At 37.5% G+C, this 20,466-nt stretch overlaps 2 protein-coding genes across 2 annotated transcripts; both read right to left on the reverse strand.

The window, feature by feature from the left end:
• Positions 1-6,205: 6,205 nt before the first annotated feature.
• LOC139131729 (aggrecan core protein-like) lies at positions 6,206-10,535 on the reverse strand. The gene is made up of 6 exons (XM_070697929.1): positions 10,423-10,535; positions 9,141-9,538; positions 8,348-8,494; positions 7,879-7,964; positions 7,484-7,678; positions 6,206-6,635 (listed from the first exon to the last, which is right to left on the reverse strand). The coding sequence occupies exons 1-5, from the start codon at positions 10,518-10,520 to the stop codon at positions 7,496-7,498; spliced, it is 912 nt and encodes a 303-aa protein (XP_070554030.1). The 5' UTR covers positions 10,521-10,535; the 3' UTR covers positions 6,206-6,635; positions 7,484-7,495.
• Positions 10,536-13,272: 2,737 nt separating this feature from the next.
• LOC139131731 (low affinity immunoglobulin epsilon Fc receptor-like) lies at positions 13,273-20,408 on the reverse strand. The gene is made up of 6 exons (XM_070697934.1): positions 20,325-20,408; positions 19,214-19,611; positions 15,363-15,509; positions 14,912-14,997; positions 14,076-14,276; positions 13,273-13,699 (listed from the first exon to the last, which is right to left on the reverse strand). Coding segments are annotated over exons 1-5 (822 nt in total). The 5' UTR covers positions 20,327-20,408; the 3' UTR covers positions 13,273-13,699; positions 14,076-14,087.
• Positions 20,409-20,466: the final 58 nt, after the last annotated feature.

Raw genomic sequence — 20,466 nt, forward strand, 5'->3', positions numbered from 1 at the left:
ATGATTAGACTAAAGTGGTTTCAAGTCAATGGGTGTGCAAGAAATTTGATTTTGAAATTTCACTGAAATGTCCATTCACTATACATGGCAGTCTATGATGAAACTATGAATAATTTTTTTACAATACAAAACTAGGTAAATCAGTGCATTTATGTACACTTGATTATTGGTATTAATGTTCATGATAAGACTAAAGTGGTTTCAAGTCAATAGGTGTGCAAGAAATTTGATTTTGGAATTTCAACTGAAATGTTGATTCACTATACATGGCAGTCTATGATGAAACTATGAATAATTTTTTTACAATACAAAACTAGGTAAATCAGTGCATTTATGTACACTTGATTATTGGTATTGATGTTCATGATTAGACTAAAGTGGTTTCAAGTCAATGGGTGTGCAAGAAATTTGATTTTGGAATTTCACTAAAATGTCTATTCACTATACATGGCAGTCTATGATGAAACTATGAATAATTTTTTTCCAATACAAAACTAGGTAAATCAGTGCATTTATGTACACTTGATTATTGGTATTAATGTTCATGATTAGACTAAAGTGGTTTCAAGTCAATAGGTGTGCAAGAAATTGATTTTGGAATTTCAACTGAAATGTCGATTCACTATACATGGCAGTCTATGATGAAACTATGAATAATTTTTTTACAATACAAAACTAGGTAAATCAGTGCATTTATGTACACTTGATTATTGGTATTGATGTTCATGATTAGACTAAAGTGGTTTCAAGTCAATGGGTGTGCAAGAAATTTGATTTTGGAATTTCACTGAAATGTCTATTCACTATACATGGCAGTCTATGATGAAACTATGAATAATTTTTTTCCAATACAAAACTAGGTAAATCAGTGCATTTATGTACACTTGATATTTGGTATTAATGTTCATGATTAGACTAAAGTGGTTTCAAGTCAATGGGTGTGCAAGAAATTTGATTTTGGAATTTCACTGAAATGTCTATTCACTATACATGGCAGTCTATGATGAAACTATGAATAATTTTTTTCCAATACAAAACTAGGTAAATCAGTGCATTTATGTACACTTGATATTTGGTATTAATGTTCATGATTAGACTAAAGTGGTTTCAAGTCAATGGGTGTGCAAGAAATTTGATTTTGGAATTTCACTTCACTAAAATGTCTATTCACTATACATGGCAGTCTATGATGAAACTATGAATAACTCATGGGTTATCTGATCCTAAATTGTTATTCAAAAGTTGTTCGACCTGAAGCTTCATTTTGATGACACTATGCACTATTCTGAATAGTTTGTATTCTGTCAATGCCCTCAAAAAATAAAAAATGTACATACAGCGACATGAACGTTTGACACCGACCTATACCCAATGTATTGTCAGTGGGAGAATGATGTCAAATAATTGATCTCCCAAAGAGTCATTATAGGGGACAGTTATGCAGAATGGAGGAGTTGAATAAGTGGAAATCATGACAACTTAAATCAATGTGGCTGCTTGGATCATCAATACATTGTTTATTATACCTGAAACTTGCGCCCGAAGGGCGCGCCGAAAATGGAAATGGCAGAAAATGAAAGTGCCAGGAGGTATTTTTTCTTTTTTCAGTATTCTATATTCTTCAATACATGCACATGCAATTTCAGCTTTGATGCATGAAAAAAGGTGACCCTCCCCCATAGGCTTGCACAAAATTTTATGACCCTTCAAAAATGCTTGCGCGAAAAATGGCGACCCACCCCCAAAAAACACCGGCCCACCCCCCTGTAATTTATGTCCAGTCCCTAAGCATAGACAGTAGATGTCTCCCCGTCTACTGTCTATGGTTTAAGCTGATGACCTTAACCTACATAGTCGGCTTTCAGTGTATATGCAGGATGATTCTTACTGTCAATGGCTGAAATGTAACACTTTTATCGCAAATTTATCTACAATACATAATCAAGGTTTCTGGTGATATTTTTGTAAAGTGTATAGGCGAGAGTGTCCTGGAGTGAGAAAAAAGACAGAAAGCTCGGAAAATTTTTCGTACACCAATCTGAGGTAGACCTAAATGGGCTGGGCGCCAATGTGTTTGTTGTGTTTCGAATTGAATCACGAAATACAAATATTTATACATTTGTTTTACAGTACCTTCACTTGGACGCAATTAATTACTGTATCAAAGTTATGCAGGTTGACCGATCGATCGCCTGCTTAATATCGACACGCAATCATTCGTGTGATCATGTTTGGGTGTATATTAAATGGCGTTGAAGATCACTACACCTTTCAAAGCGTGGACTGAACTGAACTGAACTCTGAACTTTCGACGATCAGCCAAGAATCATCGGTGTTCAAGTTCAACTGACCATGCGATACTATATCTAATGTAACGGCTATATCATTTTTTATTGATCGAAAGATAAAAACAGTCAATAACTTGGAATATGACTATACATTATTCCCGTGAAGATTTGCTTACACTTGCCAAAAATCGTGAGATGTACGAATTTAAAACAAGGTTCTCGGTCAATTCGTCGTAAATCAGTTTTAGCCCAAGCGAAGTCACAAACTAAAGCGACCACAATTCCTACGCGTCCCTGAGCCAAATCAGTCAGAACCTTGATTAACCCTAAAACAATTTGGCCTCTTGTCCTGTAGACCCATTTTAAATCGGCTTTAAGCTGCCCTTCATAGTTATTGTTGGCCGAGTTGGCTGGGGCGGAGTTGCCTTTGAACCAAGTCAATCTTTTGGCGGGAAATCAGACCATATCGGATTTTGGTCGACCTTCTATGGCCGAGCTGGTTTATGACTGAATTCTCATCCTTGAAAAGAGAGATTAAAACACACGTGAAGGGAAATTTTTGTGGCATTAGTGTTGATGCTTCCACGTTCATTACCGCTTCCACGACCTTCTTTGCTAATGTGAGGATTGGAAGATTTCATAATCGATACAATCTTCTTTTGCGTTTAATTAAATTCTCAAAATGCGGGAAAACTCCAGACACATGGCATACGAAACGATCACTGGTTTACTTTTTAAGCAAAGAAATTATTTCTGTCTTATGTTATTGGGGTTTCAAATGTTACCTTATTCTCCTCCCTTCGATCCTGTAACAACATAAAAGTAGCCACTGCGTTAGTCAATGTCGATCAAAAATATATTAAGATACGTTTCTGTGATTTCTAACTTTTTGATATTTGAGATTCAAACTATATTTCTTCAAAACGAAACAATCATGTCAAAACCATCAGGCAGTAAAGGCAACAAATAAATGTACAGTTGTAAGCGAGAGAAATCAAGGTGACGGAAACAGTGGTGGTTTCGCTGGGGTTCGAACTCACAACTAGCAGAGAAGCCACAGGCAAAACCGCTCGGACAAATCCCCAATCTCAAAAAAGATTGGTTCAATAACCGAGCTAAGATGTTACAATTTTTTTGACTGCGACCCCCTCCACACGCTGTAGAGCCCGTGAAGCACTCATGCTCGTGTGCTCACTATCACGTGTAGCTTTTCAAGTGTAGCTCTTGTTGTCGGGTGCCAAATATTTTTGTGCCGGCACGAACGATTTCATTATTTCCGGTGAAAGTGTGCAGATGAAATTGTTTAGTCCTGACCTAAGGTCAACACGTAACTCAGCATACCTGTTAAAATATCGATAATGGCTGCTTGCGTACATGAAAGGGAATGTGAATGAGTTTAATGTATCTTGCTAGAAACATTCTATCATTATATTATTCTACTGGCAAACTATCGTCTTAGTAATCACTACATACGTGTGTCTCGATATGATCGGAGAAGCCTTGCTGCTTAGACGAAGACGTTTCCCAAGCTTGGGCAAAAACTTTATAGACTTTTGGGATTTATGGTTTGAGCGCCGTAGAGTTCGAAACATTGCTTGTGGCAAGTTTTACAGTCATTCGACGTTCAAGTTTATGATTTCCTTCATGAGTGTCTGATAGATATTTGAAGTTCCGACATGAAAAACTTCCAGAAAACAGCGTCAGAGAAATCCTGTCACCATCGTTCAGCTCCACGCATGGGCTTGTCCGCGTAATGGTCGTTGTTCGCACTATCGTTTGCAGTATCATTGTAGTGAATTATTTTTAAAATTGACGGTTGTCTTTTATCGGTATATCAGCATGAGAGAGGTACCGGGATTGATATTACCCGGATTCTCCACCATGTATTACCACTGACATTTTGTCTTCCGTCGGGGAACTGCCATGCGAGAGGTCGTCGGGATACATAAACAGCGTTGAGACTCTCAGTTTCAGTCTTCAAAGTAACACCCGTTTATTTCATACGTGTAGAAGTTATATGTCGTCTGAGAGACAGGGGTAGCAGAGGACCCTCTCTCTCCCATGCTAGTGCTCCCGCTCCCACTCCAGATATTACCGAAATATTGCTTTCTTATATAACACACAAAAGGCGTGGTTTTGATCACAAGGTAGATATGAATTAAAAATAAAACAATGCACCCGATCACAAACATCAATACAGGTCTTGATTTAAAATTTACATGTCGGATATAATATTCAAACTTACTTGTAACACGTAACTCACTGTAACATGTCGGTGAAATTCTCATCTTCATTTATTCATTAAGTATTAACTATTTTCATTATTTTAATGTCATTCAAACATGTGTTGCGTCAAAAACTTCGTAATCATTCTCGTAAAAAGGAATAAGCTTCTTTGTGCATTTGTCTCAAATATGATTTGTATTCATATCGACTTATAATTGAGATCTTGTTGCTTTAATTAATAATTTTACAGTTCTGATGACCGGTGACCGCTGAGTTTCATTAACTTTTGTGTGAGATAAACTATCTTCGTAACACTATTAAATTTTTCATCGCATCTTTACATTTCTCTTTATATCTGCCACTTGTGGCAGCTCATTTCAATGGTCTCGACGTAAGGAAGAGTTTCACCGTCTCAGTTTTTCATAAATCACAAATTTAATTTTTAACACAGAGATGGTGGCCATTTTAACTTTAAAAAATCGGTACATGTATTCATGAAGGTAATATGTTTCTGTAGTTGCACGGTGACCCCTGAGTTTTACTCTGGATTTGGTAAATGAATATTTGAAAGCTTTAGTTTGAAATTTGAGCAAAAGCTTATGTCTTTCACTTTCGAATCGCTAACTACCGTATATTCAATCCCAATAGAGCAATAGCAACGTCTTTCAATGAAAGCAAATCTCCGGAATACGTTTCCACGGATTCCATATATTCATGATTTATGATATATCGTACTGCTCTTAAAATATTGATGAAACTGGAGAATTTATTGTAGATGGCGCGCATTGATTTCATTGTTTAAACTGAGTGCGATGTCCAAGGATTAAGCCCTTAAAAGGAAGGTGTAAAGGTGACCTCTCTTGCTGGCCACAAAGGCTGTTGACTTGAAGGGTAAAATGATTTGCGTCGTAGGATGTTCCTTAACATGTTAACCCACAAATCTAGGTGAATGGGTTAGGGCCAAACCATGGCCGTGAAAAGTTTAGATTCAGTCTGATTGGTAATCCTATAACCATTTATCACGTCTTGCATTTCTCGTCCCTCAGTTTTGTTTACAGTTATGGAAAGGATGAGAGAGAGAGAGAGAGAGAGAGAGAGAGAGAGAGAGAGAGAGAGAGAGAGAGAGAGAGAGATGTTCAGAAGTAAATCCACATGAGACATCTAAGACACGTTCTTCAATCCTTGACCGATCTTGACCGATCTGTAAATTTATTTCTTTTATTTCTGTCTCTGATGCGAACATCAAGGCCTTCACGTCTGTTGTAGATTGGTCTGAGTTAACACAGTCGGTAAGGCCCACTTTTGAGACGAAAAAGTGCCTGGGAAAATAACTTGCTTGGTTCATCAGTCAGTTTAGGAGAAGCACTTCATTCATTTTCAGTTTTGCTTTCCGTTTTCAAAGGTAGTTTTTGCTAGTTTTGGTAGCTATCTTCCATTCCTTCGAAGACACTGTCAATCGCTAACACTTTCTCGCACACTCACGCACACACTCTATATCAAGTCTCAATACTACCTTGTGATTTAAAAAAGAAACTAACAACCGCTCGATCATGATAGAACCATTTCTTACTTTGATCATAGTCTGATCGGAGTTTCGAACGGTCACCCACAATGTACTGGAAGGAATTACAAATATCAGTAATTTAATGGTGACTTTCAAACCTAAATTATAATCATACAGTGACAAGATGTTGCTACTTCAGTGACGATATTTATTACAACCAAAGAAAAAATAACGGGACAAAGTCATCAAAGATACATCACTCAATGCTACTGGTATTGCAATACATTTTCGATCGATACAAAACTCCTCAAGTATGAGTTCGCAGACGATTGACGGATAAAAGAAGTCTTTGCCAAAATCGTCATGAAAAACACGCTGACGATAGAATGGATAAAGTGCGAGGTGGTCGAACTTTTGTCTCCGTGCCGGCCGTACGACGGCAACTGTGTGACGATAACCTGAATAGCCGAGTAATTATCATATAATAATAAGCGTTGAAAGAGAAAGGCTAAACTCATTAAACGATACATGTGACTGTCGTCTTGTGCAGTTTCGACGTATTCGTCTTCAGAATAGTTGACATGGGCAATCGGCGGATTTCCAATAGTCCAGTTCAACTGCAAATAATGAAATAAGTAATACCTTTATTGCAAGTGATCGGTAGATAGAACTATGTAACATTTACGTGTGCAATGATACACAAATGAAAGGCAAGGCGCTCTTACAATGAATGGAATTTTTATTGTGAAATGTTTCTCGTTACGATGGAAGAGACTGATGTCACTCGATAGTATATTCGTTTTAAGAGAATGTACACCTCGAAAGTGAAATACTTAAACTTTTACTTAAACTTTCAATATTCCTCAAGTTATAAAATCGAGAATAAAAATCAGGGGCCACTGGGCAAAGTTTTGTACTAGAGAAACAAATTACCTAACAGTTACCGATACTTGAAATTCAAAATGGACAACATCCCTGATAACTCTTTGGGAAAAATAAAATTTTCGAAATTAGGAGATCTACCCAGTGAAAACAATTTCTTTCGTCGAAAGCTTTAAAATGAACCCGCTCAAGCGGCAGACCAGCAAAGTATTGAACACAAATTGAGAGTCCCAATATCTGTCTTAAGTTAAAGGCGTATTCTACCTCAATATGATATTCCAAAAACGGGTGTTATCTATATTAGATTTGAACTAAACATTGTATGGCAATAGGATGTTTCAGCGAGCATTGTATCGACCAGAGGCTTGATATTTGTTAGTCGTCACGTCATGTCTGATGAATGTTCAAACTTTAAAAGCCTTGGAATAAGGTCGCATCGGTGTAAGGGGCAGAAGTTTATAACAGGATAACACGTCGCTACGGAAAGACTGAGTCACATTCCCAAAGCACCACTGCAATGCCAAAACTGTAGTGCATGTTTCTTTTTAACAGTTACATATAAAGTATCAGCTTTTGCAGTTACCTTTTGATCGACTTAGCCCCAACAGGGCCTTGGCAGATGGTAGTGGTGGTGGTGGTGGTATCGGCGTTTCTGGCACATGAAACGACGTCGCTGGGAACATCTTAGATCGTTCCAGCGTCCATTCCTGTACATCTCAACGCAGTCCTCATTTCTATAGTTGTTAGGCTCACGACAATACCATCTTCTGAAGTTGTACTGAAGCAGAGAGGACAAAAATAAAACAACAAAACAAAAATGATACGTCATTACGTATAGTACCTTTTTTCACTATTCTTTGTGTTCTGTGTTCTTTGCCGTGACATCCGAGGATTAAATTTAAAAATCATTTTTATTCGTTTGTATTTTTAACTTCTTGGAGGATTTTACGTTAAGAGAATGAAACTGAGTATTCTTACCCGACTTCGATCAGTCCATCTGAAATGTCCCTCACGACATCTGTCATTCAATCCAATCCACAAGTTTCCATAGCGACGTGCGTAAGCTGATTTGAAATAAGAAAGGTCTCCGGTGAAAAGTGAAAACAATGATCGGCTGAACAGTCTCTAATTTCAATTATAATGCCTTAAACTTGCGTTGTTGATCATTTGGTATCTGGTATTATTATAAACACGATTCAAATTCTTATATGACAAGCAACTGAGCTGATGTTCACTGAAGCACTTAGCGACACTATAAGTCTATCCCTATCTATTAGTATGCCTTTTGTCACCATGTATGCCAGTATGGCTGCCTGCCTTTACTTTTTAGGGTCTATGGTTTAAATCGTCGCGGTGGTGTGATGATTTAGAAAATTGAAAGTCTGTACCTTTTTCAACTATGATAAGAATTATTCATTATCACAATTTATGGTTTCAATGACGTTACCTGCGACAACACGGTTCTGGTAGTAGTTATGGATGCTCACAAGGTTACCACCATATCTTCTACAAACTCGATATGCGCTATACCAGTTGTAGTGGCAAGTAAACAGCCTGTAGCACCTCCTGTGATAGCAGGCCCATCGTTTGTGAGCTGCGAAAGAAAGACAGTGCATTAAATATCAACCGATTTAAACAAAAACCAAACAAATAAAACCCAGAAACGTGACAACAAATACATACTAGTATATGCCAAAACGACCATGCTACTTCGTGATTCTAAAAATATTTCGCCGAACGTGATTGCATGGAAATTCAGGTCAACAAACCTGATGATGTCTTACGGTAAACACTTTAAGGGCATGTACTGAAATCAAGCCTTTCCAAAGCCGTGCCACACAGCAATACAATTCGTCCTAGCACATGGCCACATGTAATTGTACTGATCGTGCAAATCGGAGCAGTGTAACTTTTTACATAATGTTTGTGCGCTATCTAATTTTGGACAAGTGTCTTTTTGTTTTCTTTATTTTCTCAAATATTACGTTTGTGGAATTGATTAATGTCAATATGTTTTCGTGAAATCAGCAGAAATGTATACTTGAACATCGAGGTTTCTGTCGCCACCTGCAACTGTGTACTTACGGAACAGCGCCATCTATGTCTATCGATGAATGTCGAAGACATTTTGGCAATTGGGCAATTACCTTGCCAAAAAGGTTTGACCAAACCGATTCGGCTCGATCGTTTAACAAGTCTTGCTTATGAAAGATGCATGACTAAAATACACATGTGCTTACCATCTTTCACGACCTCAATGGCCTCTTCGTCTACGTCTTCACTACTCTCCTCAGTGTCAATGTCGGCTGTGCTCATTTCATCCGTATCCATTTCCTCTTCCTCATCGATCTCTTGCTCTGCAGTTTCGTCATGGTCAGCGCTTTCATCTTCCAATTCTTCCTCCTCAACGCTGCGTTCATCCAGGTCGCTTTCATCGAATTCCTCTATGTCGTCTTCTTCAAAACTTCTCTCTTCCAAATCATCTTCAGTGTCTTCAAATTCTGCCTCAGACGCGATTTCAGGTGTCTCTTCAACGGCAGATGCTTCATCGATGGTAGCCTCTGCTTCGGGTGCGGAGGCAGCAAAGCATGCTGATAGTACGGCTAGTACTACCAGCGTCGTGATAACAACCCCTCTCCTGAAATTTGAAGTAACACCAACGTACATTCAAACAGAAATTCTATATTCCGACTCCTTATTGTCGATACCTTTGCTGTCACTCAGACAATTACAGATGACTTTTTCTGGCAGAACACAGTGATATGTTTACTTAAACTTACTTACTTGCATCTGTTTACCTCGGTAATATTTCTAAGTTGCATTTTATTGATAAGTTGCTTAATTCAGCTGATGTCGACTCTTGTCTTGTGTAAGGACCGTTTCAGATCATTGCAGGAGTTAAAATTTGAAATTTGTTTGCTTGTTAGAGAACCGCTCCTCCAAAGAGTCGCCCATCTAACAAACATTCTGCAAACTTGAGTAAAGTATTCTCAACCTGATGTCGGGCAAAGAGTACAAGATATCAGATACGAGTAGAATACGACCTTCTCCATACTGTGCTGGTTATAACGAATCGAATTCTTTTAACTACATGATGTTTTACCATAAAGTGTCAGAGCGGTTCAAAGTTGTTTTATCATTTTGCATTTAGTGAGCTGTTTTGTATCCAGGGTGTCGGCTATAATTTGAGGTAGCGTTTGCTTTACAAAAAAACTAGTGGCCACATATGTAACTACGAAACCGAAGTTTACAAACCGAATTGGGCCTACTCCCCTGAAATAACGAATTTTTGAATTTCTACGACAATCCAAGATGGCCCTTAATGGATATAATTCCTTGAAAGTGTAAAGTAATAATGTTTGTGTCATGGCAGCCTAGCAGAAGTTTCGGTGCAGATGCAAGAAAAATTAGAAACAAAAAACGAAAAAGACAAAACTCACAACCACAACACCTCGCAGAACAATGTTTGCACACATTAGTGATAGTTGCTGTGAGAGCTGTAAAAAGTGAAAGTGTACTTACATTGTTACAAAGTTGATTCCAAATTGTCTTAAATGTTCTGTACTCAGTTCGTACTTGGACAGAACGGTGTCGGACGAGTGTCTGTACAGGGCGAACATCCCAAACTTATATAGGCCATCGGTGTTGTCATTTAATTACAGAAATGCAAATACTGATTAACTTTTGCAGTTATTGGCTACACCCCCTCGACACCAGAACTATATCGCCGCTGTGCAAACTCTGAGTCATCGAAATGTGTGTTACAGACACCCACTGCATGGAGGTTTCTTTGTGCAAACAATCGCATGTAATTGTCCACCTTCAACATTCCCTCTTTGACATTGCACATTGGTATAGGTACAGCGATGAAAATGTAGATAGGTACAAGAGTAAAGAGAGAAAAATTTAAGGCGGAAAGCGAATTAAAGTGATACCGGCGAGTTCAATGAACACCTTGTTTGTAATTAAGAATATAGAATTCTGGACACATTGCTTTGTCTTTGACTAAAAAGTAGCTTAACCATCGCATAAGAAGCAAATCAATGCTAAGTATCGGGAGGACTTGTTCATATAATTTCTTGAAAAAAATTGTCATTTTGTTAATTATTTGAAGTGCAAAACCAAGGAACATCGAATTCGTGGGAATGCGTATCGATATGGGATAAACGAAGCAAAATTGACGAGAAAGTGTACACGCAAATCAATCAACAATGTCCTACGAAGTTATTTACTTTTAATAAATTCATATGTTTTTTTAAACGAATTAATTAACTCAGATCAATTGTAGGGGCATGTCGTTGCGTGCAAGGGATCAAAGTGAGCAAGGACGAAAGTTCTAAATTGCGCCACGATTCTGCCGTCAATATTTTGTTGTTCTGACAAGCACTGAAGGCTGCTGTCCAAAGTACATTTTCAGTAAAGGCAATCAAAATTGAAACCTAGTCACTCGAAACAAAAAGTTTGAACCTTTTCATAAAACGTCTTTGTCGAGGAATAGTTTAAACTATCCCTTTTCAAAATCAAGAATGAAACCAGGGGCTCACAATGTCAACTTTTCTTTCAAACACATAAAAAACCCGAAACGTTACTGTATTTGAAATTCAAAACGCACGCCATTAGATACTCCATATGCTTCAAAACAAGTTCATGTTCAAAAAAGATGAGAAGAGCATTCTACTAGTACATTGAGTTGATATGACGAGAACAGCCGAGAAACCTCTTATGTCCGACAGGCTCTCCGAGCAAATGAAAACTTTGCACGTTGGTTTATAATTATTTTCACCACAGTCCTGACTTAAATTCAGTCGTCAATAATAATGTGACGCTACGTCACAATAACACTTTACATAAAAACTGATTAACCTTGTCCACCTGTAGAACGTTAGATATATCGACATGAGTTTGAAGGTAGAAGAGAAAAACTATTTTTCGAGCAGAGTAAATGAGAATGAAATTTTGTCTATTATGACAACAAAAGGAGATTAAATTGGCTCGATTTTTCTACGAAGGTACTATTTCTTCTCATAAATATTCATAACTTTTGATTCGTATCGGCGAAAAAATGGACCGTATTTCACTAATTCATGAAAAGTCAAATTCTTTTGGTGAATGGTAGAGCTGAACGTGTCTAAAACGTATCATACGTGCATGTTGCAGTTTTGGAGGAAAGGAAGGGCATTCAGACCAATTCACTCTCTATACACACTAGTATAACAAAGACATGGCCATCAGCTAATGCAACATGTGCCGTACATCGAACTCCGATCACAACCTCCGTGAGAAAGTATCAAACAAACAAACAAACTCTCCAATTACTGCAATTACCCTCACTTCATACAAAGTGAAAGCTAAACACTCTCCTGTCACGCATGACATGTATTTTCATCATTAAACGACGACCATATTATGACTTTTTTATCTTTCACATTGTGCTTAGTATACATACAACCATGGTGATTTCTTCATGTGAGTAAATCCATAGTTTATGATCGATGTTACCTGTAAACGGAAGATAGCTGCAACCTTTACTAATATTTTCACTGTTTTTGTCCAATGTTCTTTTTCGTCTCCCTAGAGTTTGTTGAAATATGAAGTACTAGCCTTCCCAATATGACACACTATGTATAGTATGCGATGTTTTTTTGGTGAAAGGTGACTGCTCATCCAGAATTTATTTCAGTTCTCAATAATAGCATTCGACAAAGCTCAAATACAGACGATGTTTACCAGTGGAATATCGCCAATATACCACGGTTCTTTTCGAGTCTCGACCAATCAGATCGCTGTATTTGGGCTATCAATATACTGGTATGATATAATAAGTATTTTGACGTGATGTAAGGAGTATGACATGACACCGCATGTCATAGACAGAACAGAAGCAGTATTAAGTACAGAGTTTAAGTGTAATTATTCAAACTAGCGTGTCGGAATGTAATTCATGGTGACAAAAACACATACAAATTTCCTTCTCATTTCTACAGAGATTTTCAAAGTGACCAATCCTGCAGTTTGTCTCTATGCTCGATATTGGACCGAGCAAATACTTATACAGGGCAGATAGCCTGAAATAGCAATCAGTTCATTGTCTGAATTTTGGAAAGAGAGAGTGATGCACGGACTCTGCTGAAGACGGATTAGAATAATCAAAACTGGTTTTGATGTTTTTGAATATGTTGACGGACGACGGTTTACCGAAACGTGTTTATCAGAGTATGATATGACAGTACGACCCGATAAGGTACAACAATTAGGTATACTATGATCAAAATAGCATTTAACAGTCAAATCACAAAACAAACGATTCACGTGACCAAATATGTAAATAAGCAAAATACCTAATGAGAAAATAGAACATGTCCTGACAATATGTTTTTGCTTTAATTATGATATTTATTACATGCAAAGACATATAATGAAACGGGACTTTCATCATTAATGCATTATTTAATTTAACTGTTGTTGCTTCTCATATCTGATGTACACTTTCTTCTCTAGAGGGCGTTCCTATGTGGATAAAGGCAAAACGAAGTATCTGCTGACACTAAAACGATTTTCGTTAAAGGTAGTTGAATTCTCATCTTGTTCCCATAGTACAACGGAAATCTGAAGAAAACCCTAACAGCCACATGTCGAAGAAGGAAAGTTAATGATGATGTAAGCGTTGTAGAGAAATCGTCATCAAACAATTCAAGAAGATTAGGATGAATATGAGTTATTTGTCTTGTTTGTATTCTGTTCATTCGCCGTCAAAACAGTGATATATCCAGTCGAGTTCCATAACCGAAGTTCCGTTCAGCTGCAAATTATCAAAAGAAAAATGTAAGTAGTTCAATGCAAGTGCTCATTCGACAGAATTTGAATATAGATGCGACAAAGTTGCCACGGCACTTATTTTTCATTTATTTTGAAAGTAAGGGCATTTAAACAACTATTGAGGGACCGTAGTCTTGCTTTGACGTTATTTCTGGCGGCATATACTACTGCATATGTTCGATGTCAAGTGAAAGTCACAAATTTGAAACATATATCCGACGTTGGAGATCTGAAATAACAGAACACCGCCGTGTCACCTGAAAACTCCCAGAGTTGTATGCATTTCCTAAAAATGTTGACAAGACATAGAAACACTGAGGTATCGCAATACTTGTGAAATCACATGTTTTTGTAATTACTATTTATGCGACTTAACCCCAGCATGGCCTAGGCCTATGCCAGTGATGCCAGTGGTAGCGGTGGTATCGGCGTTTCTGGCACATGAAACGACGTCGCCAGGCACATTTGCCATCATTCCAGCGTCCATTCCTGAGCATCTCAACGCAATCCTCGTTTCTGTAGTTGTCAGGCTGACGACAATACCATCTTCTGAAATTGTACTTTAGTAAACAAAACATTTGTACCGCATGAAAACTAATTATGTATGATTCGATTTGTTCTTTACTTTTCCTTATGTTGTCTTCCATGTATATTTTAGCACAACATCATCTTTATTGATACCTTAATACTGCTTATATTTCTAGTCTTTTTTCTATCGCGACTGCTCTGTGAGATTGAGATTGTTGGGCTGTTCGCCTATGTCATCACATAGCATCAATCTCAGATTCTCACATAAATTGTGCGTGTAATATTTTAAAGGTACATGTAGAATGCGTTTCGGGGACAGATACCGGGAATGTCAAATTTACTGAATAATTTGTTTCTCTAGTACCAAATTTTGTTCGGTGACCCAAGATTTTTATTCCTGATTTGGTAAGAGAATGGTTGAACGTTTCATTGAGGAAACATTCGAGTCTTTCACTTTTTAGGCGCATACTGCTGAATTCTGTTCTCCCATCCAAACCTTGAGAGATACTAATTGCAGTACGAAGCGTTAGTGTAATGATTTGTCACGCTTTATTAAAATACTGACAAGGACGAAACTATGTTAAAAGTCAACGAATAATTCATGAGAGATCGTTTAACCTGAGAAGTAATATTTTGAAAGTAATATGTTGAAAGTGAGCTCTCTTACCGGAGATCGATCAGTCCATCTGAAATGTCCCTCCCGACATCTGTCATTTAACCCGATCCACAAGTTTCCGTAGCGACGTGCGTAAGCTGATTTCAAAAATAAAGGTTTTGGAAAACAGTCAAATTATCGTCTGAGAATCGTCTCTTCTTTCAAAGATAATGCGTCACGCTTCAAATATAATATCGATTCACATTATTGCTATCAAGTAGGTTCAAATCATACTAAAATATTTCAGATTCTCATTTAGTGTTTACAAGGTACTGTAAAAACAACATAGAATAAGTCTGTTTTATTCACCTGCCTTCCTGTCTCTACGTCTCTTAGTCATGTCTCTGTTCGTTTAATCCGTTATCGATAGAATATGACTGCACAATTTGAAAGCAGATTACAAAAAGTTTGACTAAGAAGAACCATTTTTCAGTACTGTTCTTGTTATTTCCAATGCCCTTACCTGCGACAATGCGGTTCTGGTACCAGTTGTGGATGCTGACAAGATTACCACCATATCTTCTACAAACTCGATATGCTTGATACCAGCGGTAGTGGCAAGTAAACACTCTGTAACACTTCCTGTGATAGCAGGCCCATCGTCTGTGAGCTGTTGAAGAAAAGAAAAAAACACTGACCACTAACAAAGACTGTATTGTGAAATACCGCATAGTCATAATATCCATTCGTTACGCACGTGTATGTCCGTTTGTAGCAGGACTGTTCAATTCTCATTGAATGCACAAAAAGCTTTTCTACATGTTCAAAATTTAGTGCAACAACCAATACTTTTACAATTTCACAGTAATTCAAAGGTACAACTGTTGCAACATGTTGCGTATTTATAATTCTATGCTTCATTTTAAACGTTTGGCGTCGCACTATGGTAAATATCATTTTCTGCTATTCAATTTCGCTTTGAAACTGTATCCTTTATTTCAGTGACAAGTCTTCAGCCTTGGAGGGATGATGGATTTGTTTGGGTTACCCTATTGTTGATGATGGGGTTGCCACGTTTATAAATTGTCCATTGGGTGGGTGGGGGGGGGGGGCTGTAAGTGTGTCGTTGATCATAAGATGCCGGCCCATCAGACTAAAAGATCCGTCGCTCGAGGGCGCTCTCCACGTTCCCCAGAGCGACAGATCTTTCTGTCTACTAGCCCATGATATCATAAAATACACCGTACCAGCTTCGAATCGCATCATTCAGTTCAAGGTTTGACGTACCGTTCGGTTGAGTAACTATAACATATCCCAGATATATATGAGAGATGTCTGGATGCTTGCAAATTCAGAATCTGTTTTACAAAGTGTACCCATCATGGTGAAATCTGCAATTTCTAAACAAAGTATGACAAAAACCTGATCCCTGCTGTTTTCTCTCTGAGAAATCTGCACGAGAGAGCAACACGAACTAACATTTCATAGTGTATTGATACAGTCACACATGTTACAGAGGAAAAATGACAAGACATCTTTCATTCTTATTTATTTATTTATTTATTTATTTATTTATTTATTTATTTATTTATTTATTTATTATTTATTTATTTATATATTTGCTGCACCCCTTTTAGATCAGGGCAAAACACTGTTGATGCAGCTAAAGGGGGTTCCTGTGTTTCTCCCTATGCCAGGTTTGTAACCAAAAGTTTGTGTTTTCCGTAAGTAAAACCATAACTAACCCTAACCAAAGACGGTTTTGTCACAACTTAAGATCTCAAAGATAAAAGAAAAAAATCCTTTCAGCAACTTTTCACATCAGACTAAACAGTATAAAACTAGCTCCCCAGCATTTCGCCGGAGTCCTGTATATTTTCAATTTGCATATTTCCATGGACTTGGTAAGGATGTGTTTCTTGTTTGGTAATATAAGTAATTTTGTTATCATTAAATTTCAGAACTTTTCGTTAAAAAAGTAAAAAAGAACATAAAAGTATAAAAAATCATGCATACTCAATACTCTGGAAACTGTAGTAACAGGGAAACATTTACAGTATGGTTTCAGGGAACTGAAATAGTGCATCGTGACTGAAAATATATCTTATAAACAGTTTTACACTTAATTATTATATTTTTCTGGGAGCTTGTGGAAATATTCAGAACTCGTTCTATCAACGCTGCTTGTATATGTAATGACTCTATTTCCATAATCTAGACTCCAAACCATCAGCAACATGTCACCAGTGGGGGATTTTGCTAGTTTGTAAAACGCAAATTAACTAGCTTTGCTAAAAATTCGAGGAACAATAACTTGTTACTCTGGTCAATACTGAAGTAATCATAAAAAGGCATATAATTAAAGTGACATAGTCTTATTTTCATTGTATTTTCAACTTCAGATTCCTGTTCCCTCTTGTCATCCTATTTTAGCGCACGTGTTCACACACATTAGATATTCTTGTACCAATGTTTGTATCTATCTATGTCTGTCTGTCTGTCTGTCTGTCTGTCTGTCTGTCTGTCTGTCTGTCTGTCTGTCTGTCTGTCTGTCTGTTGACACGATATCTAAAAGAACGGCTTATCGGATTTGAATCCAATTTGGTGTATTGCCGTGTTTTGGGACTGGCGAAAACTGATTAGTGTTTGGCGGGCGTGGCTTGCATAGTTAATTCTAATTTACATAATATTTCATTTAGAAATCATGTATTCTCAGAATGACAGTTTCATATGCTATAAATCAGCTTACAAATATGACATATTTGACGGTCATTTCGAAGTATTATGACAACGGCACTGCTCATTTGCATAATATTCAATATATTTTTCCTACTAGGGATTTATATTAGGATTGACCGGACCAAAATTGACGAAACTTGCCATGTACATTGAAAGACACTATGGTATAACAGTAATGAAAGTCACTCTGCATTTTCACATCAATTAAAATAATTTGCATATTGAATGAATTTCGATAATAATTGATACATATCTGGAATTACTCGAACAAAGTTGACGAAACTTGCTGTGTACATTGAAGACAATGTGATATAACAATAGAGATTATTACTTTAGCAATTTTAAAGCTAATTACTAATTTGAATTTTAACGAATTTTCCTAGTTAGGGATATAAATGTGGATTAACTTGCCCAAAGTTGATGAAACTTGCAACCTACATTAACTATACTATAATGTAACATCATTGAAAGTTCTGAAGCATTTTTTAAATCAGCTAATTACTAATGTGTATTTGTAACGATGTTACCCAATTGGATTGACTCAAATAATGCAACCATTTATTGTCAACATATACTACTGTCCTGTAATACCAAACTTTACGCAAAAATGACAAAGACAGACTTTCTGTGAACAAATCATGGGTTCACTTACACTCGACTTGATAACTGATCGCGGTATAAGTATCCACTTAAGGTAGGTAGTATGCGCCTGTAAAGTGAATACTTCAACTTTTGCTCAAACTTTCCCCAAGAAATCTTTCAACCATTCTCTTTCAAAATCAAGAATACAAATCAGGGGTCACCATGCAAATTTTGGTACTAGAGAAGCAAATTACCGGAGATTTAACGATATTTAAATTCAAAACGGCCGCCATCCCCGTGTTAATGCTAGGAGAACAAAAATTCGAATTTCGAAAAGCTAAGCAGGTAAAAAGTTTTCTTACACCAAGAGCTTTAAAATGAACCCCAACAAGTGGTATATCAGAAAGAATTGTAAAGGTTTGAGAGTCCGAATGTCTGTCCCTGAGGTGCGTTCTACCTTAAGTTTACTGCGACTCTCTCTGCATTAGTGATTGCATCAATATAGGCACAATAGTTCTTGGCATCTGCTTATATGTGAAATGTATAACATGTAGATTCACTAATAATTAAAAATAATGTATTCACACAAAATGTTTCCTATGCTGAAATTCTTACGCCTGCAACTGACATGTCGAAAAAGTACACCGTCCAAGAAAAGCCACCACGTGGGGAGAGGTAGGGTAGCCACTTTTTGATATCCGCAAAAAATAATTCCGCCGTCACCCTATGCCGGAAAAGCTGATCAGTCCCTAATTATACATGTATTGACGTTTGGTTGTAGTTAAATTGAGTAATATCGCTGCGTATATCGAAATTGTTTCCTGATAAGCGAGAAGGACCTGAGATTTGCTGTCCGCCAACCACTGTTTGAAGAGTATAGTTATACATTTTTGTGTCTGTACAACAGATTACGCCGTCACAACTCCGCGATTAATCATGTCAAATGGCCTCACGTTACATTGAATACATTTGGAAAAAACGTTGACCAATGCAAAACTACCAATAATCGAACACATTCCCTTGGAGAAGCATAACTCAAATATATATGCTTACCGTCTTTCACGACCTCAATGGCTTCTTCGTCGACGTCTTCACTGCTCTCCTCCGTCTCATCGTCGGCTGTGGTCATTTCATGTGTATCTGCCTCTTCTTCCTCATCAACTACTTGCTCTGCAGTTTCGTCTTGGTCCGCGCTTTCATCTTCCAATTCTTCCTCCTCGACGCTGCGTTCATCCAGGTCACTTTCATCGAATTCCTCTATGTCGTCTTCTTCTAAACTTCTCTCTTCCAAATCATTTTTTGAGTCTTCGAATTCTGCCTCAGACGCGATTTCAGGTGTATCTTCAACGGCAGATGTTTCGTCGATGGTAGCGTCTGCTTTGGGTGCGGAGGCAGCAAAGCATGCTGATAGTACGGCTAGTACTAACAACGTTGTGATAACAACCCCTCTCCTGTAATGTATAATGATATCGAAAACATTCCTACACACTCATATGGAGATACTTCGAGCATTTATCTCGTCCATACTTGCACAGAACAATGGCTTCTTTTTCTCAAGAATAGCTCGTGAATGGAAATGGATGTAAGTTTACGTGTCCACGACTTTGTACATTATTAATGATGTCTTTTCCATGAAAGGTAACCTTCACCAAAAACATAATCGATCGCTGGACCAAATTATGATATCCTTTATCTCGAAAACGAGCGATGGCTGTGAGTTACTGGACACCACAGCGACTAGTCTAAAGACTTACATGCGTGGGAAAGTCATCGAGTAAAATAGTGATTTTGCTTTTGTTATTGACACATTTACTTTAATTTAAGGTAGTATGCGCCGATAACTGAAATACTTCAACGTTTGCTCTAACTTTCCTGAAGGAAAATTTCAACCATCGTCTTCCTAATCTTCGTGTTTATGGGGAAATTACAAGAACGATACAACTAGCTCCCACAAGCAATAGACTGGAAAAGTATAGGAAAGATTTAAAAGTCCGAATATCTGTCTATGGGGCGCATTCTACCTTGAAGTGAAAAGAAGAAAATGGTAATACAGGGTTGGGAGTGGCGGGGGATTCTGTTCCACTGCACGCACACTTTGCGGCAAAATCGAAGTTAATTAAAGTTACAATGGATTCAGTAAAAACATTTTAATAGGTATACTTACATTGTTCCGGCGGTGATGCCAAGAAGCCTGGAATGTTTTGCACTGTACTTCAAAAGAACAGTGTCGGACGAATGTCTGTACAGGGCGACTGTCCCAAACTTTTATAGGACAACTATGTTTTCATTAAATCAATATGCAAATA

The sequence above is a fragment of the Ptychodera flava genome, chromosome 4 (assembly GCF_041260155.1).
Source record: "Ptychodera flava strain L36383 chromosome 4, AS_Pfla_20210202, whole genome shotgun sequence".
In the NCBI taxonomy this organism is placed as follows: Eukaryota; Metazoa; Hemichordata; class Enteropneusta; family Ptychoderidae; genus Ptychodera; species Ptychodera flava.

Excerpts from the sequence above, each read along its gene's own strand:
- LOC139131729 (XM_070697929.1), bottom strand. The coding sequence starts at position 10,520 with ATGTTCGCCCTGTACAGACACTCGTCCGACACCGTTCTGTCCAAGTAC. Across the intron at positions 9,539-10,422 it reads GGAATCAACTTTGTAACAAT|GAGAGGGGTTGTTATCACGA; the intron begins GTAAGTACACTT and ends TTCAAATTTCAG. Across the intron at positions 8,495-9,140 it reads CATTGAGGTCGTGAAAGATG|CTCACAAACGATGGGCCTGC; the intron begins GTAAGCACATGT and ends TTTCTTTCGCAG.
- LOC139131731 (XM_070697934.1), bottom strand. Across the intron at positions 15,510-19,213 it reads CATTGAGGTCGTGAAAGACG|CTCACAGACGATGGGCCTGC; the intron begins GTAAGCATATAT and ends TTTCTTCAACAG. Across the intron at positions 14,998-15,362 it reads CCAGAACCGCATTGTCGCAG|CTTACGCACGTCGCTACGGA; the intron begins GTAAGGGCATTG and ends TTTTGAAATCAG.